Source organism: Thamnophis sirtalis, unplaced genomic scaffold, assembly GCF_051295495.1.
Source record: "Thamnophis sirtalis isolate CommonGarterSnake01/CBP01778 unplaced genomic scaffold, rThaSir2_p1.2 scaffold_4, whole genome shotgun sequence".
NCBI classification, from domain to species: domain Eukaryota; kingdom Metazoa; phylum Chordata; class Lepidosauria; order Squamata; family Natricidae; genus Thamnophis; species Thamnophis sirtalis.
In genome coordinates, this window is record NW_028261384.1 from 9,500,254 (window position 1) to 9,524,850 (window position 24,597).

At 39.7% G+C, this 24,597-nt stretch overlaps 1 protein-coding gene across 10 annotated transcripts in view; it reads right to left on the bottom strand.

Moving 5' to 3' along the window:
• Positions 1-24,597, bottom strand: part of PRKAG2 (protein kinase AMP-activated non-catalytic subunit gamma 2) — a 222,275-nt gene that overhangs the window by 56,160 nt on the left and 141,518 nt on the right. For 8 of the 10 annotated variants that reach the window (XR_015696311.1, XM_014076026.2, XM_014076025.2 and 5 more), the window contains one exon: positions 14,915-15,132. The exons of the other annotated variants lie outside the window; for them this stretch is intronic. Coding sequence is in view for 7 of the 8 variants with exons in the window: in XM_014076026.2 (XP_013931501.2) it covers positions 14,915-15,132 (218 nt within the window). In the remaining variant the exon portion in view is untranslated. The remainder of the gene's footprint in view (positions 1-14,914; positions 15,133-24,597) is intronic. 10 annotated transcript variants of the gene reach the window in all.

Consider the following 24,597-nt stretch of genomic DNA (forward strand, 5'->3'; position numbering starts at 1 on the left):
GTGAGAACTCTTAGATGTCTATCCTGCATTTTAGAAAAACATTTAAATGTCAAGCAGTGGCTAAGTCCAAGAAACCAAGGCTTAGCAACGGTATCCCAATCAAGGAACTGTCAACTTAAATAATCAAACAGCAAATAATAGGCTAATCATGGAATTACCAAGAAGAAAACAACATTCCCACCAACACTGACAAGGCAAGCCACTAATAAGGGTGGGCAGCTATGGCCTCTTTACAACCTGTAGATTTCAATTCTCAGGCTCAGGAATTCTGGGAGTTGGAGTCCATAGAGCATAAAGGAGCCATAGTTGCCTACCCCTGCACGTGTACTTAAACAGAGAGCAACCCCACCAATGGCCTTACTAGTTAAGTAATGAAAAATCTGCAAGAAAACAACCAAGCTCAAAGAGCACCAAGCACTGTATTTCAACCAAGAAAAATGTAATGTAATCAAACATTTGCACGGGCTACATGACCTACCAACACTATCAGATGGATAAAGACAATCCAATAAAAGCAAAACTTGTCTTTAAAAGTTTAGTCATGTCTGGTGGCTGCAGTGGATCGCTACATTTAAGACATTAGATCATATGCATCCTCAGCCTGATGAACTTACCGAACAACATATATGAATATTCTGAATATTCTGTATGTGTGCAATTTTGAAACAAGTCCTCCATTAACATCCATTTACATTTTTAATGCTATTCAAATACATCTTATTTCTTCTTCGCTCTAATGACCCCATCGATCATGTTTTTGTTTTTTTTTAAGCACCAGAGAGCTGACTGGTATCTAAACATGATTTTCATGCTGCTCTCATTAGCTGAATTAATTCCAATTACATGAATTATTAACTACAATCTATGTGTTGCATACTTCAAGGGATTCTGGGTGGCTTATAATGTGGGATTTTTGTTATTAACATGTTATCAAAGAATGTTATTCAAGTAATTCATTTTTTTTCCTTTTCACCTCTGTGCCTTGTTGGCTTTCAGCTTAATATATTTATGTGAACTTGCCCTGATGGTTTATAAGTCATTTTATGGCTCACTAGTAGATGGGGACTACTTGTGGTTTGTTCAATAAACCATAGCAAAGATAGTTCAGAACAGTGTTTTTCAACCTGGGAAAATTAAAATATGTGGACTTTAACTCCCAGAATCTCCCAGTTAGTATGCTGATTGGAGAATTATAGGAGTTGAAGTCCATACATTACAACCATTCATTTAGAGACTAGTCTAAGTTACAATGACACTGAGAAAAGTAACTTATAACTGTTTTTCAGACAACCATTATAGCATCCCTGTAGTCACATGATCAAAATTCAGGCACCTGGCAAATGACGTAGGAGCCGTGGTCCACAGTAGTTAGAGTGCAGCATTGCAGGCTAACTAGCCACTGCCAGGAGTTCAATCCTGACCAGCTCCAAGTTGACTCAGCCTTTCCGTCCTTCTGAGGTCAGTAAAACGAGGACTCAGATTGTTGGGGTCGATGTGCTGACTGTAAACCGCTTAGAAAGGGCTGTAAAGCACTGTGAAGTGGTATATAAGTCTAAGTGCTATTGCAGCTTAATATATGACAGTTAAATTGTCCTTGGGTCACCTTTTGCAACTTCTAAGAAACAAAGTCAATTGGGAAGTCAAGGTCACTTAACAATTGTGTTAATAATTTAACAACTGCAGGGATTCACTTAACAACAATGGCAAAATAATCATAGAATGGCAAAATTCACTTAATTGTCTTGTTTAAAAAATATAAATTTTGAGGTTAATTATGGTTGTAAGTCGAGGACAACCTGTACCAACGTTGAAAAACACTGGTTTAGAACAAAAAGCAATCCAGAATGTGAAGATGTAAGACAAAAAAAAAATAGTCTCTCATTATTGCAATACTAATAAGAATGAATATTAAATATTCACCAAAAATACACAAATAAAAATATTCTGTAGTATGGTCGCATTTTCAGAATCTGATACTGTATTTGCAATTCTATTATGTCACAATATTCTTCTTAGACCTATTAATATATTGTGACATTCTATGAACTTCATTAGTCATGGAAAATTCTATTTTATAAAAGGAAAGCACAGCATTTATAATACATTTAGAACAAAAATAGTTCAAATCTGTATTTCACTAGCACTTACTTTTAGAGCAGTGGGTTTTTTTGTGTGGGGGCAAAGTTAATAGAAACTGTTACTTTCAGTCAGAATACTGATGAAAAAAGCCACAGCTTAGTGTCAGCCAAAGATTGCTTAAGGTAATATGAATGAGATTTTTAAAAAAATAGAATGTGGTTGCAATATAGGAATGTGAACTGTAATTAAACCAATATCAAAACTTTGGATTTTATCTCAAAAGTAATTAAACTCTTGATCTAGAAGTAACTCAAGACCCTTATTCTAAAAATCTTTTAGATATAGATACCAAGATAGATTACAAAAGAAATGTCTTTTTGCAACCAGTTTTTCCTGATATAATTCTTTCTGGTTGTGGGTTTAGAGGGTTTCCCCCATACATAATATTCAGGAAATTGCGTTATAAAATGTGGAGGATTCTGATCAAATTTGTTAGTCAACCAAATAAAAGCATGCTAAAAACTAATAAGTGAATAACAAAATAATTGCTTCACAAGTAAAAAGTAAAGGTTCCCCTCGCACATACTATATGTACCAGTCATTTCCGACACTTAAGTAGTGGTGCTCATCTCCATTTCAAAGCCGAAGAGCCATCGGTGGCCGAAGACATCTCTGTGGTCATGTGGCTGGCATGACTAAATGCTGAAGGCGCACAGAAAACACTGTTACCTTCCCACCAAAGGTGGCCTCTATTTTTCTACTTTTATTTTTACATGCTTTCGAACTGCTAGGTTGGCAGAAGCTGGGACAAGTAACTGGAACTCACTCCGTTACGCAGCGCTAGGGATTTGAACTGCCCACCTTTCTGATTGACAAGGTCAGTGTATTAGCCCCTGAGCCACTGTGTCCCTTACACCAGTGAGGTATGTGGCATTAAATAAATAAACATAATATTACATACAATATATAGCCACATTACAAGTTTGCCTTTAAATTTTATAAATGCAGTCTAGTAAACCTATATCCAAAGGCAAACTGAATGAAATTGTCCCATTCCTACTCCCTGTAAGGAATATTGGCCATTGCTATTGGATGACAAAGACAATGCTCTATTCGCTCCCCAACAAAACTTTTGAACTTTAGTTTCTAGAATTCTTAAAATGCTAGTATACCTTGACTTAGGGGAACTCACTCTTATTTCCAAGAATGCCTCTGAGTTGTCTCTATATTATTTTCTTAAGAACGAACAACTGAAACAATGGAGGTAAGATTGGCTTGATTTAGAAATGAGCCCATCTACCCAGGGGAAAAAAACAAGACACAGAAGTAATGGCGAGCAACCTCATGAGTTTCAAACAGACATACTGAGATTTGGCCACAATCTCCATTTTCTGAGAGTGCCCATGTCATGCTCTCGAAATTTCAGAAACATCTAGTTGTGCAAGAATGGCCACGAAAAGAGACATCGGAGTGAATGAGATCCTCAACTTACAACAATCATGACCCTAATTGAGCCCAGTTGTGCCAGTCATTAAGCATATCACGTGACCATGCCCAATTCTGCAACTTTCTTTCTGGTGGTCATTAAACAAACACAGTGGTGGCTAAGCAAACATGATAGTTGTTAAACAATCCATTAATGTTTTTTTTGCCAGAAAGAGAAAAACCACTTTCTGTCTAAAAGTGTTGTAAATTGCATTAATATGACTGCAAAATGCTGTGAACAGCTGTATACATGGGCTGGTTGCTAAGCCCTCAAATGCAATCATATGATGGGGCAGCCATCAGACCTTTGAAACAGAGTTGTAGGTATTCCTTGGGTGGTCAGTCGTAACTTTAAACAGTCACTAAATGATCAATTGTAAACCAACAACTATTTGTTCATCTATTGAGCACCAGAGATTCAACATAATCTCAAAACAGAGACAGGAACACTCAATTTATATTGCTTTCATATAATTGCAAAAGCAATGGTCTAATCTATTGGTATTGCTTTATTCAACGTTTTGGTTTCCAAGGACTGGAAACGTTGCTGTCCCAAAAACACAATTTTCATTTCAACACTTGCACATTCTCAAGCCAGGAGATAAAAAAAGCAAATGTTTTGACTAAATCCAGCGGTTATATATTAATCAGGCTAGGTAGAAGCCCAAGAACCTTGTCACAGCTAGGCAGCCTGCATAGCGTACAATTATTCAAGCGTTTTGAGAGAAATCATGGCCAAAACATTGAATAAAGCAATACTAATAGTTGTCCTTTTTATTCAGAAAAAAAACCCACTAACTAAAAATTGAACTTAGCCCAAAACAGAAAAGACAGCCGTTTCCAACATCCTGCTTAAAATGTGTCCTTGCTATGTTGATATCTGTACACAGTAGACAAAAATGACATCATGAATCATCGTGACAAGAATGCACTAATGATATAGTTTGCTTCACTGTTGCAACTACACCCATGGGGCATCATAACTTTGAATGGGCAACCAAGCTTTCTCTTACAGATAATCCTTGATTTACAACAATTAATTTAACAACCCCTTAAAGTTATAATGGCACTGGGAAAAAAAACTTATGACCCGTCCTGTAACTTACAACCGCTGCAGCATCCCCATGGTCACATGATTAAAGTTCAGGCGCTTGGCAACCAGTATGTATTTATGACGGTTCCAGCATGCTACAGAACGGTCACATCAGAGGTGGGTTTCAAAATCCAGCGCTACTGGTTCACTCATGCTCGTGCATGCGCAGAAGCATCCGGGCAGGTGAACTGAGGCTCCCACTGCCGCCACTACTGGTTCAGCCAATCTGAGCCAAACCGGGAGCAACCCACTTCTGGGTCACATGATTGCCATTTTCAACCTTCCCACCCAGCTTCTGACAAGCAAAGCCAATCAGTAAGCGGGATTCACTTAACAACTGTGGCAAAAAAAGATAATAAAACTCATTTAGCAATTGCCTTGCTTAGCAATGGAAATTCTGGTTCCAATTATAGTCATATTTTGAGGACCACCTGCACATCTATTTAAAAAAAAATAGAAAAATCAATTTTTTATAAGCTTGGCAGGTTAAAGGCTGAAGGAATTCCCATTTAAATGCAATCACCCACACCAATCTTAATTCCCAAACAGTCATAAAAGGTACTTTTCCCACCATTTGTGAAGGTATCATATGCCACAATTATGGTTTTGCAAAGGTTAAGTTTCCACTCCAGTTCTTATCTCATGATTTAAATTGTGATAGTTCAAATTCCAACAATAAAAAACTTCAAATCTACTATGAAGCCATTTCTCCCTTCTAGCCAAATTGAAAACTTACTGGTTCTTGAATTCAAGTTTTTTCTCCTCTTTCAAACTCTCAGTTTTTCAGGGTCTCTGATGTTTCCATCCTCTAGTAATACTATCCATTGACTTTGTTTTATTTCTGAATAGATTAGGCTTAAGCCTGACCAACAAATCACTATTTATGTGTATCTACATGTACAAATCCTGAAATTTAGAAGTTGCTTTCATAATGGAATAGTATAGCAATCGGAAAGAGGGTGGATGATTATTTACTTCCCCCAAGCAGTCCTGTGGATCTGAATTCTGTCTCTATGTCTAAATTAGCAAATATATCTACAGCAGTGGAAATTATAATTCTAACATTTGGAAATCATCAAAAATTCAAGTAAAGCAGGAATCTTAGCTAAATTGTTGAATATTAACTGCAATGATACCTACTTGGGGAGGGGGGAGAAAGCACTATCATTAGTTCTGGGAACTCCTGATCATCCCCAACTATTAACCAGATGGAACCTTGTTTAGCTCTTGTGTGTTCATGCAAAGCCAGCATCATGGGAAACTCTGACATCTGCCCTTCCTGAATCAGATTGTTAACACATTAGCAGGGAGAAATTGTTCTCAGAAAATCTTAAATTTATTTAGGTCTATTTCTGAAAAAAAAATGCTTTTAATGCTTTTATTTTTGCAATTTATCAGCAAGAAGAGATAGAGATTGGTTCCCCAAGTTGTGCTATTCCATAGTTTAACCATAGTTTCTTGAACAAAGTGCTGAATTCACATTATGTAGGCCATAAGCCATGGTTTCAAGCCATAGTGGCTCAATTAGTTTTCTGTATTTAATTAAGTACAAGTGGTCCTTGACTTACGACCATAATTGAGCAAAAAAAAAAATTCCATTGCTAAGCAAGGCAATTTATTAAATGAGTTTTGCCCCATTTTGAAACCTTTCTTGCAATAGTTAAGCAAATCACTGCAGTTGTTAAGTGAATTATGTGGTTGTTAAGCAGATTAAAATACTTGTACAACACATAGAATGAACCAGAAGCAGCATGGGAAGGGGAAGTGGAGAAAAGAAGGAGAATAGTAGCTTATTCATCAGATGTATTTGCAAGACACTATGGAATTATCTGTTCAGAGATTATGTTAGAACAAGTAATCCTTCATTCAGCATAATTGTGCAAAATCCCTGTTGAAGAACACTGATCACACTTCTGAAAAGGGTACAGAGAATGTTAAGAATTTGAAATGTTTCATGCTTAAAATACCTTATTTCAAGGTCAAAATGATTATTTTGGATGGCGAGGATCTATTTTGACTGTTCCCAAAGGGTACATTTCCAGAATATTGGAACAGCCTGTTTTCAAGATGATTGATTCTAACTCAACATTGAATGTAGTCAGTTTATGACCTATGGACTTCAACTCCCAGAATTTCTGAGCCAACTGGCTCAGGGATTCTGGGAGTTGAAGTCCACAGGTTGTAAAGTTGCTGTAATTGCCCATCTCTGCTCTATATGAATTAAGAAAATATGAATAGAGAGTGATTAAAGAGTACACAATAAGTATTTCTGACATTATAAAGCATCTTTTCCTCCTCCTGGTAGACATCACAGTAAGATTTATAATGATATGATCATTTCCCTGATTTCTGTGCCTTTTATGGATTCTATTTTGGATATTTTACAACCCATATTTCCAAATGTCGCTTAGGGAACCCCCAGTAAGTTAGAATAAAATAATAAAAACAACTAAAATAACTTTTAGGAGTTTTAAAAGAGCAATCTATTTTAAGGGTTTCAGAAACAGCTGTAAAGCAATAATCTTGATATCCAATTAAAAATTCTTTAAAGTCAAGGAACAATTGTATTAATTCATAGGATAAGGTAAACAACTTTAAATCAGTTTGATTTTATAACTTTTTTGCCATGGTTGTTCAGTGAATCACTGTAGTTTTTAAGTAAATCCCATATCTTTAAGCAAATCTGGCTTCTCCCATTGACTTTGCTTTTCAAAAATTGGCTGGGAAGGTTGCAAAGGATGATCGCATGATTCTGGGATGCTGCAACTGACATAAATACATGCCAAGTGCTTGAATTTGGATCATATAATCTTTGGTGTGCTGTGATGATCGTAAGTGTGAAGCCTGGTCATAAATCCCTTTTTTTCAGTGCTGTTTTAACTCTGAACAGCTACTGAATGAATGGTTATAAGCCAACTACCTATTACTGATGAAGAAGTTTGCAAGGCATTTTTACTGTTTGCAAGTAGAGCTGCTCATTCAATTTCTCTAGTTTCAAATGAAAGTATGACAGTGATGAATTGGAATTAATAACTACTTTGAGTTCAAAATAATACTCAAGCAGAAAATACATTTTCCAAGTCTTAACTGAAGCTTCCTCCCTCTTTATGATGAATCAGCTTCCTTAAAGAATTTGATTTTCCAACAGCTAAAGCTGGCTTGTTACACCTTCTTTTTCTTTTCCTCTTCTCCTTTCCCGCAAATCTCATTGATGCTTTCTGTTCTCCAGGCAACCTAGTTAAGATCTGGGACATGGTGGTTAAGAAAAATCAAAATCAGTGAGCCTTCACCATCTCTGGGTTAGGACAATCTCTCTGAAAATATGTGAGTGTGTGCACACAGAAACGTATTTCAATGTAGCATATACTGATGATAAGGGCATACTGATGATAAGGGCATACTGTACATATATACTTATTATACAGATAGCCCATATCAGGTAGACAGAATAGCAGTTAACGTTAGTGTGTGTGTGTGTGTGTGTGTGTGTGTGTGTGTGTGTGTGTGTTCCAGCATAACTCTGGAATGCCTCAAGCAATTTCAACCAAACTTGGTACATGGATGACTTATCCTCTGGGGAAAAAAATATTGTGGGGGTAAGACAGCCCTAAAACCCCTTGGGGTGTTTGTTCTGTTAAGTTACAGCCTGTTGTGCCACACTGCCATTCTGGCTTCTATTGTACAGTGCAGTGGAATTGCTATGGTAATGGCTTCACAGTACTCCACAAGGGGGCTCCCTCTAGTAAGGGGGAAGATCCAACATTAGAAATTACCTTTGGTCCAGACATTTTCCCAATATAAATAAATACCCAGGCAATGCTGGTTTATCGGCTAGTAAGCCAATAGATTTGATCTAGTGATTCAGGCACCAGGCTATAAACCAGGAGACTGTGAGGTATAGTTCTGCCTTAGCTGTGAAACCAATTGAGGTGACTTTGAACCAGTTCCCCTCTCTTGGCCCATCTCGCAGGGTTGTTACTGTGGGGAAAGGTATGTTTGATATATTTTGCAACCTTGAGTTATTTGTAAAAATAATAAAGATGTGATATAAATCAAATCAATCAGCCTGATGGACCAACCAAGCAATAGAGAATATTCTGCACAGATTTAATTCCGAAACAGGAAAAGTCCATTTATATTTATTTCCTTTTTATGCTATCCAAATGAACTTTTGCTCCCAGCTCTAATGACTTCACTGATCATGGTTTTTTTTAATCACTAGAGACCTGACTTTCATGCTGTCCCTTTAATCTAATTAATTACAATTAATTAACTTACTAAAATCTATATGCTACATGCTTCAAGGGATTCTAGATGGCTTACAATGTAGGTTTTTGTTATTAACATGTTGCCAAGTATTCTATTGAATAACTGGATAAAGTAATCCAAATTCTTTTCTTTCCTTATCTATACCAGGGCTAAGCAATCCGCAGCTCCGGAGCCACATGTGGCTCTTTCATCCCTCTGCTGCGGCTCCCTTTTGCCAGTCGGCACTACAATTTTGAGAGGAGCTTCCTGATTTGGGGGGGGGGGAAGCAGGGTGTGCCAGGAAGAGATTCTATGGCAAGGGGTGGGTTTTCCAGTCAGCTCCACAATTGATAGGGCTTTCAGTTAGGACAGGTAGAGGAAAATGTACGCTGCACTGGCAGGAGACTCTATGGTGGGGAAACCAGACTTCCGGTCAGCTCCAGAATTGAACGTGGGGCTTCCGGTTAGGACCTTATTGGTTCTTTGAGTGTTTAAGGTTGCCGACCCCTGCTCTATACAGTAGTTTGCTAGACTTTTAGCTTACTATGTTTCTATGAACTTGCTATGATAAATTATATTTTAGGGCTCTCTGTAATGGATGAATACTATTTGTAATTTGTTCAATAAACCATTGCAAAGATGGTTTGGAACAGTAGTCTTTCCACTTTAGTGATTTTCAGATATGTGGACTTCAATGTTCATAATTTCCCTGCAAGCATAATAGTTGGGAAATTCTGGGAATTGGTCCATGCATATTGGGGAATACTGGGAATTGAATTCTAGGCATGCTGCCTGGGGAATTTTGGGAGTTGAAGTCCACACATCTTAAAGTTGCCAAGGTTGAAAAAACATGATAGTACAGTCATGAAATTCCAGCCTGCAATTAATGTATCCCCCTTTTTATGTGATTTTTACCCGAACATAAAATATAGAGTGTATGAATCACAAAAAAATATCTGCACAAGTCATCAGTGGCTGGATGAATACTATAAACCTTAAAATCAACCCTGCAATCTCTTTTCTTTAAAATACATTTTTCTCCTTTCAGGAGTAGGGGCAGCTGTTTCACTGGGCTGCATATTTAGGGGGAGACTTTTATTATGCCATCACATGAAAATGCGTTTAAAAGTACAAAACAATCCCTTTCATATTTAACCTTCACATGCTTTCTCACCCTTAGTCCTGCAGGACGAATGAGAGAACTCTACAAGGTGCAAAGGCAGGGAAATGTTTGTTTTGTGAGTAGGAGGGAATACAACTCAGCTGAAAAACCAACTGTACTTTTTTTTTTCTTTTGCTATTTTCAGAAATTCAGAGGAAATGATGAGCTATTCAAAAGGCAGGCAAATTGAACAGGCAGACTGAGCAATTTACCACCTCTGGGCTAAAAGGGCAGGTTTTTTTTTAAAAAAAACCCAGCTATTTGTTTAGTTAGAGAATTTCTGAGGTTTCTGTGGCCCAAAAGGACCCTGCTGGGTGCTTGAAGCTGCAGACAGGGTTTGCAATCCGCAAGGCTAGTGAAAAGACCCCTCCCTTCCCCCAGATTGGTGAGGTAACTCCACTGTTTTCATAGCAGCCACTTTGGAACTAAGAAAATCTTTGGACCTTGGGAACAAATAATATTTACATATAACACCTATTTTTGTAGAAGAATCAAACATCCCAGGGTTGGGGGGAAGAGGGGCAGCCAGTCTCTAAACCTCTTATTTGTTTTCTTTCAACTATTAAGGCATGGAAGAATTTGGTTAATCTAGTGGCCTACAGCAGCAGGCCCTAACCTTTTGGGCACCAGGACAGGTTCTGGGGAGAGAGGTTTTCCCGATTAGAGGGGGCGTGGTTTCGTGTGCTGCCTGCATCCTTGCGGATGGGGCTTCGCTTGTTTGCGCAGACTGGTTTCTGGCATACTGTGGCCAGTGCCGGTCCACATCTTAATGGTGATCTGGATTTGGGCAGCCCTGATAAGGCCAACCTAGTTTAATTCGGTATGCAGGGATTTGCAAGAAACGCTTGTAATCTCCTTGATAAATTATTTCAGTGTAACCTCTGTATTCTCAGTTAAATAAGAATCATTAACTCTCTCTCTCTCTCTCTCTCTCTCTCTCTCTCTCTCTCTCTCTCTTAATGTTAGTCTTCATTCTCCGAAAGCTGGCTAAAGGTGGAGGGAGGGAAGGAATGTAAGACCATTTGTAACTGCATGCAAACCCAGGCTATATGGACATTGCAGTGAATTTATGAAACTTAATTCTAAGAAAGAAAAACTCCAGTGTTTTTTTTTTATTTCACAGGGGGTACAGGTGAAACACTATAACAATATTCATACAAGGAACTCTCATCCACAGAGCCACCCAGATTTCAACCTCATATGTTAAGAAACCCTGTTGGTGCTGAAACAATTGGATAGTTTGCAATTTTAATGAGACTATGAGAGCTACATAAAATTTAGATACAGACAGCCCTCAACTTACCACCAATTCCCCAAAAGGAGACTGGAAGTTACGATGGTTGGGGCCCCTTCATAGTCATGTGACCAAACTTTTGAGCACTCCGCAACACAGCCATATTTGTCGCTGTTTGCAAAATACCTCAGCCACCTTGACCATGTTTTATGATGGTTTTGCTGAACACCATGCACTTCATTTTTGGCAAAACCACTCCCATAGCAAGTCATTCATTTGCTTAACCACCAGAGTGTTTGCTTAACAGCTACCACTAAAAAAAAACAACAAACCACAACTCATGTGACTAATAGCTATAATGGACAGATTCTATTATGGTTATATGCTGGGGACTACTTGTAATGCTTATGTGTACACACTATGCTAATCTAGTTTTAAGGACACGAGCAACACACTAAACCACGAAGCAATAGCAATGGCCACATTCACATAGTTCATAAGCCCAAAGAACACAATCATGTCTTAGCCTGGAGTACTCTAAAAATCCCAGGCATGGAGGAAAGGAGGAAGCTTAACCCATAAATATTGAAGTCCTTGAGATTTAGGGATATGCATAAATCAGAGATTTAAGTTTTTACCTTAAAGCCTAATGTCACACCCCCGGTTGAATTTTTCTTTTTTAACCATGACCATGCCGCACCCATCTTGAGCCTTTTCCCGAGGGGGAGGGAAAATGAAAACTCAAGCCATTTTATAGCTGCTAAAAATCCTATTTCCTTGGTGGACTTAAAGATAAAGGGTTCAATTTTAGCAGCCCCCTTAGCCTACAGGAGAGAAAAGCTTTTCCCATTGTAGGAATTAAGTTGTAACATAAACCAGTTTTTGCTCAACCTGGGCAGCTTTAAGATCTGTGGGCTTCCAACTCCCAGAATTGAAATTTACACATCTCAAAAGCCGCCACTGTTGAGAAAATATTGAATAAACACTGCAAAACATTTTGCAAGGCATTAGACCGGCTCTCCCTTTAACAGGGACACACTAGCAATCTTAAGCAATTGAGAAAATAACAAGTTATGGAATCAGAGGAAGATGTGATAAGTAGAGTTTTAAAGGACAGGGGCTGAGTTTCCCATGGCAAAATAAGTTTGCTATCTTCAGATGGACCCTCCAGAAATAACGATTGGCTTTTGGAGGAACAAATGGAATGCTAAATCTTCTCGCCTTACTAAGAAGTTCTCACTGCAAACTTCCTTTGGGGCTGAACATCTAACTGGACTGGAGGACAGGATAGGTCACGATCCACAGGATCCCACTCACATCCACAGGATTGTTCATATTTACAATTGCTGCCTATTTGATATCGATCAATTCTTAGCTTTGCTTTGGGGAGGGGGTCTTGAACTTTATTCAGCTGCAAGTAAATTTTAGCAAATGAAAGATTCCCCCCATTATTCATCTGTGCTGCTAAATTTTTGATTTGGACTGCTAAAATCATAAAAGAAGAAACACTTTAAAAAAAACGTTTGGAATCCTACAATCACTTATAAATCATGGTCTCTACACAAAAAGGCTTCATGCATTTAAAAAAATGAGCAGGCCTTCCATTGCCATATTGACATTTTAATCACATTCTGTGAATACCTCTACCTTCTGCCTACCTGTTGACTTCCTTTCTTACGTGTCACTATGGAACAGAAAAATTTCATCATACTAGCACTCAAGGAAAGAACAAAGGAGGATATTTATAGCTCAGGCTGAAATGAGGGATCTTTGGTACTTTCTGAGCATGGCGCTTTCATTGCGGATGTTTAATTACCCAACTAGGTAACATCATCAGTGCACTGATGAAACACGATACTGTAATGAATCAATGCACTAGAATTACAGGTAGTCCTCTACTTACAAGCACTTGTTCAGTGACTTTCCAAAGTTACAACAGCATTGAAAAAAGTGATTTTATGATCAGTTTTAGGACGGTTGGCAGCATCTACATGGTCACATGATTTGGGCACATGGTATTTATGATAGCTGCACTGTCCTGGGGTCATGTGTTCACCATTTGGTAAACCTCCTAGTTGGCCTCCAACAAGCAAAGTCAATGGGAGAAACCAGTTTTGCTTAATGACACAAGTGATTCACTTAATTATGACAAAGAGGTCATAAAAGGAGGCACAACACGTTTAACACATGCCTTACCTAGCAACAGAAATTTGGGCTTAATTGTAAGTTGAAGACTATCTGTAGTTGAAATGTAATTATGGGTATAATCCTTGTTGAATCCACTTAGCTATATACCTAGACTCCAAATATCCATGAGCTGTGGTTCTCAGGTACTATCATTTTACATACAGATAGTTTTTGACTTACAACAGTTCATTTAGTGACTGTTCCAAGTTACCGTGGCCCTGAGAAAGTGACTTATAACTGTTTTTCACACTTATGACCATTGCAGCATCCCCATGGTAACGTGATCAAAATTCAGACACTTGGCAATTGACTCATATTATGACGACTGCAGTGTCCTGGGATCATGTGACCACCATTTGGGAACTTCTGACGGGCAAAGTCAATGGGAAAGCCAGATTCACTTAACTGTGTTATTAACATAACAACTGCAATGATTTACTAAACTGTGGCAAGAAAGCTTGTAAAATGGAGCAAAATTCAATTAACACTGTCTCGCTTAATGTTGGGCTCAATTGTGGTTGCAAGTTGAGGACTACCTACACATTCATTCACATTATCAACATTCACCAGACCCATTAAATAACAATCTAACCAATCACAGGCTAGTTTTCTGGGCTGTAGAAATCTGTGATTAATTTGTGACTGTTGGATCACCAAGTAAGATCATAATGTTAAGTGATCACACAGAAGTTCAGTTTCTTATGGGCAAACATTTTGTATAGAATAGAATAGAATAGAATAGAATAGAATAGAATAGAATAGAATACTTTATTGGCCAAGTGTGGTTGGACACACAAGGAATTTGTGTGTCACACAAGGAACTTGTAAAACTAAACTAGTATTAAATCTGCAGCAAATCTAGGTCTTCCATCTTCTGCGTGTGAAGCCACGTCAAGTAAGGAAATATTCCAGAAGAGAATATATGGGTTGAACTGTGGAATCCTCGGTGCTCTCTAAAGTTAATTGTTTGTTTGCGGACATTTCATTACCCATCTACGACATATCATCAGAAATCAAATCCCACACTGGCTAATACTAATGACGTTCTTTGTTAGGTAATGAAATATCTATAAGCAAACAACTAAACTTAGAGAGCACCGAAGACCTCGCAGAAATCCTTTGCATGGTTATTTTGACGTTTCAGTGAATTTATTTTCAAGTAGACCCACAATGGGTTCCACTCAAAAGTCAAAAGACTTTGAAGTCAAAAGGCTTGTTTTTTAGTTGACCTCTACTATGGCATCCATCAGCTGGCAAAATATGGATTCTCAGCCTAATTCCTCTCTTGTCTGTCCAAACTAGGAACAACAATATTTCTCTCCAGAGTAGGAGAATTGAAAGTGTCATCAGTCTACATTGTGGCCAATGTTTGAACTCTCAGAAGTGCTATCAGTCTCAAGTTGCAAAAATAGGAACCTGTACTTACTATTTTTGAGGTAACACAACAGACAGGTGTTGGAGAGGGCGGCTTGGCAGCCCCCTGCCCCAGAAGCAGGCCAAATCTTTGGCCAGTATCTGGAGGAGAAGAGGGGGTGTGAATCCGTGTTTCTAGCCTTTCCGGTTCGTGTCTGTAGCATTCAAGTGGAAATGGCGGCTGCTTGGTTCCCTGGGTGGGAGTCGATGGTGAAGAGGAAAGGCCAGACGCTAAAGATGAAATACAACAAAACAGAGCAGGTTAGTCCACCTTCACCTTCACATGGAGCAAATCATCCAGTTTTTTTTTTTAAAAAAAAATTAACACCTTGCTCTCAACACATCCCAAAGGTGCTTTTCAAAAAAAGCAACTGGATTCTCTTGGGGTATTTTTGCTTTGAAAACATTTCACTTATCATCCAAAAAGTTTCTGAGGAACTGAAGAAGCTTTTTGGGTGAGAAGAGAAACATTTTTCAAAGAAAAAACAAAGGAAGTCTAGTTGCCTTTTGGAAAAGCATCTTTGGGACAACCACGACCCAGATGACTAAGAATCTCCATAGCTACTTGCTGTCCCCAGTTGGATTCTCACCACACCTTTAGCCCAACTGTACACATCACATCATGCTTGAGTGTGTCATGAGATTGCTTAGAAGGAAAAATCTATTATGCTCTTCTCTTACAAACTTTATCAGCATAAACCTTAGCGAGGTGGGTGGCATACAAATTTAATAAACAAAAAAGAAAAAATAGCCTCTCTATTTCTCCAATGGTGGAAAAATCAGTAGATGTACTTCAAGAGTGAGCCCATTCAGGAGAAGTTAAGTTTTAGACAAGTTATTCCTCAAATGCCATAGAGGTAGTCCTTGATTTACAACCATCCGTTTAAGTTACACTGGCTCTGAAACAAAAAAATATAGACTTATGGCACACTTAAGACCATTGACATCCCTACGAGTCTCAGGAGCAAAATCCAGGAACTTGGACATGGGCATGGATTTACAATGATTTCAGAATCCCAGAGTCAGGGATGACCTTCCCAGCCAGCTTCCAATAAGCAAAGTCAATGGGAGAAGCCAGACTTGCTCAATTACCATATGATTTGTTTAACAACTGCAGTGATTTGCTAAGCAGCCATGGCCAAAAAGGTCATAATTGTTGGTGTAACTTACTTAACCATTTTGTTTAGCAACAGAAATTTTGGTTCCAATTGGGGTTGTCAGGCGAAGATCCCTGGGGAGTATTTCTACAGAAGCAGGTCCAGAATCAACTTGTTGGTTCTGGTACCACTGCTATCCAACCTCTTCATTTTGAATTGATCTCTCTACCTTGGAATTTAGCAAAAGGCTCTGATGATGGCCCTTTGCTTTATTGTATTGTCCCTGCATGATTGTTATCCGAGAAGTTGTGGATTGTTATGAAGATATAAATGCAAATGACTTTCCCCACCTCAAAAGGGAGCCGGTTTGGTGGAGTGATTAAGATGCTGGCCCAGCAGCATGTGAATTCTAATCCTACCTTAGGCACGAAAGCCAGCTTGGGTGACTTTGAGCCCATCATCAGGAGATGGTGAGTTCTAATCCTGCCTTAGGCACCAAAACCAGCTGATGTTACTATTCTGCCTTAGGCCTGAAAGCAGGTTGGGGAACTTTGGGTCAGTCACTCTCAACCCAGCCACCCTACAGGGTTGTTGTGAGGAAAATAGGAAAATGGCAGGACAAAAAAATTAAAAGCTTTCCAGTGAAAAGGATTTCAGCAGTAATTCTCCATTCTCCGTTCCTACCACCCTTCTAGGAAAAGAGAACATACCAGTCTGTCTTCCATCTGCTGAGTGGAATAAGTATGTTTGGATAAGTAACCGAAAAAGGAATTTTGTTTGAAGAGTTAAAACAAAGCTTTAAAAATGTAACAGCAGCAGTTTGGGCCAAAATCATGAAAATGCTCACCAGATTGTTCAGGACGACACCTTCTTATTTTAGATGTTGCCATGGAAAAACAGATGCTTCTACGAAGTTTTTTAAAAAGCCCCAAATGGGCTTTGCTTAAGTATATTTAAGAAGTGGAAGGCTTTCGGACTACACAAAAAGGGATGTAGTGTTGTTGATCCATATGGAAATAGATCACAGGATCTTTAGTGTATGAGACCTGAGTTATATCTCAGACTTCTGCTCTCTTTTAAATGTGGGTATACTATAATCCTGCCTTTGAAGGAGTGAAGCATTGCCAGAAATGGAAGGGAATAAAAGCGGAAGAATTGAAAAAGAGCATGGAAATTTGAAGTGGGGGTGGGGGGAGATGAAGCATATAGACAAGAATGGAGTTGGGTTGAAATCTCATGGAAAAGGGGAACTGAAAAGCAAGAAAGAAGAACTTACGTTGTGTGAATGAAAAATGATGACCTTTAATATTGCAACTCGTTAGTTTTACAGATGCCACTAATCCTCAGTGCACCACCAGAGGACATGGCAAGCCAAGAAGAATGGCCAACATGATATGGTTGGTTGGTTGGCTCCTTTTACTTTTTTGTAAGTATAGGTAATCCTCGACATACAACCATTCGTTTAGCGTCTGTTTGAAATTACAGCGGCACTGAAGAAAACACTGTGACTGGTCTTTGCAGCAATGACTATCGTGTGATAAAAAGTTGGGCACTTGACAACTGGTATATATTTTGCAACCGTTGCAGGATCCTAGGGTCACACGATCACTTTTTGTGACCTCCCCACAGAGCTTCCGACAAGCAGAGTCAATAGGAGGAAGCCAGGTTCACTTAACAACTGCAGTGTTTTGCTTAATAACGGTGGCAAAGTGTTTCTGTTTCTGTTTATTAGTCTTGTATGCCGCCCACTCCCGAAGGACTCCAGGCGGCTTACAATAAGAAGGGGAAAGGGAATAAATAAGACAAACAACAAATTTAAAATACAACCACATTCATAGATTACCGTGGGGCTGGATACTTCAACAGCCCCAGGCCTGCCGGAGCAGCCAGGACTTAGTGGCTTTATGGAAGGCCTGGAGGGTCGTAAGGGTCCGGATCTCGACGGGGAGCTCGTTCCAGAGGGCCGGAGCTGCAACAGAGAAGGCTCTCCCCCGGGGGGTCGCCAGCCGACATTGATTGTAATATTACTTACTAAGCAAGGTGTAATAATCACCTTGCTTAGCAATAGAAATTCTGATCCCAGTTGTGCTCACCATTCGAGGACAACTTGCAGTGATGGTAGAAAGAATGTGACCCAATCACAATCATGTTCAATTACATTTATCAACATGCCTGCAGGAATTTTAAAAGAAAGAGTGAATCATAAACTGATTCCCCTATCCAGATACGTCTGAATTGTACTACATTCTTCAGAAAAAGGATTTTGGGACAGAGGCTTCGAAATGCACAAGAGTGCAAGCATGCTGCCCTTTTTAAAGCAACTGCATCTTATTCAGGCTTCTGCAAAGCTTGGGAAGTGTGTATCAGGCTCCCAGAGTCGAGAAAGACACATAGTGTTACTTTTAAACAGTTTCCTTTATTGTTCCTCACACATAGAAATCTTGCAAAACTATAAAGCAGCCCACTTGCATCATTAAAGATATATTATGAGAATTGCTAGGGTGGAGCCACTTTAATTCTTTTTCTCCCAATCAAACCATCTAAACTTTGCTGTCTCTTTGTCCTCTGGAATGCAGTCCCTCCCTCCTGGGAATCCAGACTACATTTCACCACAAGGGAACAAGACTCCTTTAATGAGCCAGCTCTTTAAAGCAGCCACATCTTTTTCTAGGCTCCCATAGATTCCTGAAAAATATATATAATGACTCTTAAGAAAAGCGGTGTGGCTATTTCCACACCTTCAAAAGTATATCTCCTGATCAGGGATGGGTTGCTGTTGGTTTTACTAACAATTTGCAACCCGCGCGCTGTGTGCACATGCGATATTTAATGGAAATTGTTCTGTGCACATGCACAGAACAATTTACAGCGAACTGCGCACGCGTAGTCACTAAAATCCAACATGGTGGCGACATCAGCGGTGGTGAGGGAACCAGTTCAGGGGCGTGGCAGGCCTGAGTTGCTGCCGGTTCTGCCACCCAGGCCTGAATTCCCCTACCGGTTTGGCCAAACTGGCAGCAACCCACCTCTGCTTCTGAGCCATATTTGAAGTGCCTAGTTCTAAAATTCAGTATGTATTCTCAAATAACATTGCTGGCTACTAATGCTTGCTTCCAAAAAGATTTAATACATTTCCTTTCTCCTGAGATGTCTTTTAAATATAACCTTTTGTTGAACACACCAGGCTTCTCAAAGTGCTCGAGCCTGGCGCACAAGCTACCGATGATTAAAATGACCACTAGAAGGAGAAATTGCTGCATCAGCCCTGATTGCTACAACTGGTGGAGTAAAATTGCAACAAGCACTAATGGAGTAACAAATCAGTGGAATGGATGTCCGATAACAGGCTGTGCCAAAATAAAAATAACCAGACACGCAGGAGCCAAGCCGCACCATCTGCAGTGTACAGTAATCAACATACCAATAAATAAATATAAGACAGTAAGAGGGATTCAATAAGCGATCATCATACAAATTGCTTTTTTGGAGCATCTGAAAGCTATATCTATCTTTCTATTTATTTCCAGTTGACACGCGAGGCAGTATTGAGGAGAAGTAGTCTTGGAAAGTGGGAACTTTCAGATGAAATAACTAAAGGGAAAAGATGCTGAATGCATTTTCCATAATTTCGCACACCTGCGCTACACGCATACACACACACACACAGCATTAAGGCATGGCTTTCTTTATGCTGGCTCAGTGAGTTGCATAAACTTACCACGTGATTTACAAACCATGGTTTGTAGCATAAGGCAGTGTTTTTCAAGGTCCACCATTTTAAGACATCTTAGAGTTGAAGTTCTCGCATCCTAAAATGGCAGAGCTGATAAACAGTGGCACAGGTAGGTAGTTGTGTACACTATCTCCAAAGGAATGCTGGGTCTTTTGGGCCTCTTTATTCTTTGACAGCCAAACATGGACAGAAACATTTAAAAGCTACAGCACAGCAAATATCTGGATCCAGAATAGGCTGTCCTCCACCCCTGACTCTGGGGCAAGGAGTAAAATAGGCATTAAAAGCAGGGAACCATGGAAATGATAAATTGCAGATAAAACAAGAATTAGAAATAGGCCAGGTAGGAAGTAGGAGGGGTCAACTAGCCAATACTGAAGGTGATTCCTTGTAAGCTTTTGAAGATCAGTAAAAGGAGGGGAATTGACAAGCTTGCCTCTGCTTCCCATGGCAGAGAGGCCAGGTGCCACAGCTAATAAGGCCCTGTGTTGTTGTATTGCAGTGATGCAGATTTAGTAAGATGCAGATGGATGGAGGCACGGGGTCTCATTGGAGGAAATAACAGGTAGTCCTCGAACGTGCAACCACAATAGAGCCCAACATTTCCATTGCTAAACAGTTAAGTGAGTTTTGCCCCTTATTGCCACAGTGCAGTTGTTAAGTGAAACGTACTGTCATTAAGAGAATCTGTTTTCCCCACTGACATTGCGTGTCGGTGATCCCGTGATAGTTCAACCATCATAAATACTTCCAAGTGCCCCAATTTTGATCATGTGGCAATGGGGATGCTGCAATAGTCATAAATGTGAAAAAAACATCATGTCAATTTTTCAGTGCTATTGTAACTTCAAATTATCATGAAATGAATGGTTGTAAGTCAAGGACTACCCATAGTCCTTTTACTATGTTACCATGACCTACTCTGCAACACAGGCTGTTGATACAGATTGAATTATGAATGTTACAGAGCCTGCCTAATATGGTCGTAAGTCATAACAGTTACAAAATGGATCAATCATTAACCAATCCGATATTATGACCTTTCTGTTAGCGGTTGTTAAGCAAACACCTCAGCCATACAGCCATGGACACAGTTCTGCTGAAAACTGGAAGTAAATGCCAGTTTTTGGCAAAACCATCGTAAAACATAGTAACGTGACCTATAGGATATTGCAAAGGACCATAAATGCAGCCAGCTGCTGAATGTCTGAACTCTCGGATTCTTAAAATTGAAGTCCACAAGGCATAAAGTCTAGAAAATGCTTGTACAGTTACTTCTCGACTTACAAGAGTTTGCTTAGTAACCCTTCAAAGTTACAACGGCACTGAAAAAGGAGACTTATGACCATTTTTCACACTTATAACCATAGTAGCATCCGGATGGCTATGTGATTAACATTTGGATGGTTGGCAATAGATTCACATTTATGACGGTTGCAGTATCCCGGGATCATGTGATCACATTTTGGGAACTTCTGACAAGCAAAGTCAATGGGGTCACTTAACAACCATGTTACTAATTTAACAACTGCAGTGATTCACTTATCCAAATGTGTCAAGAAAGGTTGTAAAATAGGACAAAACTCACTTTGACAAATTTTTCACTCAGCAACATAAATTTTGGGCTCAGTTGTGGTCATAACTTTGAAGACTACCTGTAATTATTCCTCTATTGCACAGGGTATTTTCCTCCAATCCAGAAGGGCCTCTCTTCTCTGCCTTATCATTAGCCAATTAAAACCACAGGATGTGTCCCTTAAGCTCAGGCATCCCTGGACTCTGTTGACATCAGGACAAATGTTGAGACAGCCCAACCTTGACTGGCTGCCCTCTCAACTTGCCCCTTGACGCAGGAGCCCCTAGCTGTCTAACTAGCTATCTCATGCTCTGTTTGTGCTGGATATCTCTTTACGGCAGCAAACTTTGTCCGACTTTCCAGGGGTTTAACCACTGGACAGAAAAACGGGATTCTTCTGATCCATCTTTTTCCCACGTGAGGACAATCAGAAGAACTGCATTGGTGGAAGATTCATCTAGTCCAGAGATCTCCAAAATTGGTAACTTTTAAGACTTGTGGACTTCAACTTCCAGAATTCCCCCAGCCACTATGACAGACTGAGGAATCAATCAATCAGAATAGAACTGGAAGGGGCCTTGGAGGTCTTCTAGTCCAGCCCCCTGCACAAGCAGCAGACCCTACAACATTTCAGACAAGTGATTGCCCAGTCTTTTCTTTATCTCCAGTGATGGAGCATCCACAATTTCTGGAGGCAAGCTGTTCCACTGGTTAATTATCTTAACTGTTAGGAAGTTTCTCCTTAATTTCAGGTTGCTTCTCTCCTTGATTAGTTTCCATCCATTGTTTCTTGCCCTGCCTTCTGGTACTTTGGAAAATAAGCTCCCCCCCCCACCTTCTTTGTGGCAGCTCCTCAAATACTAGAATACTGTTATCATATTTGTTGAAGTCCACAAGTCTTAAAACTGACAAGTTTGGAAACTCCTGATTTAGTCTAGCATTCTGTTCCTGCAGGACCAATGATGATAAAGAGAAACCTTGGAGTGGAGCCTGGGCCTTGCTGATTTCAACAGTATCCCACGGGTAACTTGTCGCTGTTTTTTTTCTGGGATATTTCATCAACTTCTCAGTCTAATCTATAGATAGTCCTTGACGTATGACCACAATTGGACCAGACTTTCCCTTGCTAAGTAAGGTGGTTGTTAAGTGAATCCCACTTCATGTTATGATCTATTTTTTCATAGTTAAATGAATCACTGCACTTGTTAAGAGAATTATGCAATCATTAAGTGAATCCAGCTTACTTCATTAACTTTTCTTGTCAGAGGCTAACTGGGAAGGTTGCAAATAGAGACCACATAATCCAGGGATACTGCAATCATTGTAAATATATGTTCATTGCCAGGTGCCCAAATTTTGACCACAAGACCATGGGGATGCTGCAATAATTATAAGTACAGGTAGTGGTTGTAATTCACTTTTTTCAGTACCATTGTAACTTTGAGAAGTTACTAAACAAATGGTTGTAAGTCAAGGACTATCTATGTAGCTTTAGGATTCTCTAAAGATGTCTAATGTTTTGGGTACCAATCAACTGTATCCAACAAGCTTCCAAACCAAGAGGGCCATTTTCCATCCTTCTTTGATAGCAGCTGCGGTTGAAAGTATCTTGTTTGGGATCCTGGAAGTATTAAATAGCTATCAAGGCTGATAGCTTCGGCCTGATCTTCAGTGAACTCGTCCAGCTCATTCTTAACGTCTCAGTTACCGATCGCTTGTGATCTCACAGCAAACATCAGAATTTACCTCTGGACCATGTGTAGAAATTTTTCTTTTATCCCTCTGAAGTGGTAATAAATGAGAACAAATTCCTTATCATGAAAGGTAGGGAAAATACTACTTTCCTTTCAGAAGGATACAGGGAGCTTTTTGTCCAAATGAGAATGGCAGGCTTATGCTTCAAATTCTGCTTCTTTTGTACGTGTGTTGTACTCCATACCTGTACAAAAGAGGCAGAGCAAACCCATGTTTTTCCACATTAGGTTTCATTTTGTAGACCTCAGTCCAGAAGCTTCTGCAAGAGGGTGTCCAAGAGATGGGGGGGGGGGAGGAGATGGGAGAGGCAACCCGATTTTGTGGTTACGTGTCTACCAGAGGTGGGTTGCTCTCAGTTCGGCCGAACCGGTAGTGGCGGCGGTGGTGGCAGGCTCCGCCCACTCATCCGGACGCTTCTGTGCATGTGCACAAGCGTTGCGCGAGAGCACAAGCGAACCGGTAGTGCTGGAATTTGAAACCCACCTCTGATGTCTACCCATGTCACATTCCATTTTCTCCAGATCTGTACCACCAATTCCTTTCATTTCAATATTGGTCCTTGCTTTTTCTCTGTGAAGACTTTATTTTTATTTTGTCCAGAAAGAGTCTTATTTTCCCTGCAGATTGTGTAGAAGGCTATTCCTCCCTTCTGAGACTAGCAAAGAAATAAGGTCTACCTACTTGTGAATGCTTACAAAACAACACAAAAGGCTCAACATGGGTGAAAAGCGTTTTCTGAGGGGTCTCTCGGGGTCCCAGACAGAAAAATCTACCAGTCTTCCAGCCACCTTTTCTGTATATACAAACATATCTTTGAATTTCAGTTCTAAAAACAAACAGCACCCAGACCAGAGGTGGGTTCCTACCAGTTCGCACCTATTCGGTAGAACCGGTTCGTCAAATCTACGGTTAGAAGAGGTTCCACCAGTGGACCCGGAAAGCAGGCCACACCTACAGAAGAGGTCCCAAAATTTTTGGAAACCCACCACTGGTCCTTGGATGTGATTATTCTACACTATCATGCTCATATTTATAAAACTCAGTGCCTCTGTGAAAGGTAAGGATGACTACTGCGTTTGTGGTGCAATCAGAACGTTGAGTGTGTTGAGGTTGTTTTAACGCAAACCAAAGCTGCCTTTTAAAAAACAAGCTTACATCCTATTCTTATGCAGGCCAGTGCTGTGTGTGAAGTAATTTAAGGTGGTTGTTACAAGTGTCCTCGGCATCTTCATATCCGGTCACATGGGCGGCAAGCCACTCCCACAAAGGAGGCCACACCCACAGAGTAGGTTCGAACAATTTTTGAAACCCACCACTGCACTATACGTAGCATGCTTCATTTTTTAAATCCTTTTTAATAATTATTTAAAATTTTTATTTCCAAAGATAAAATTTTGAATGCACATGATCGGGAATGTAACATCCTAAGTGCTAAGGACTGGTTCTAAATCCTCTTTATCAGTACTGTTGTTAACTTCTAATGGCCACTAAATGAATGTTTGTAAGTCAAAGAGTACCGGTATGTCCTGAAAAGA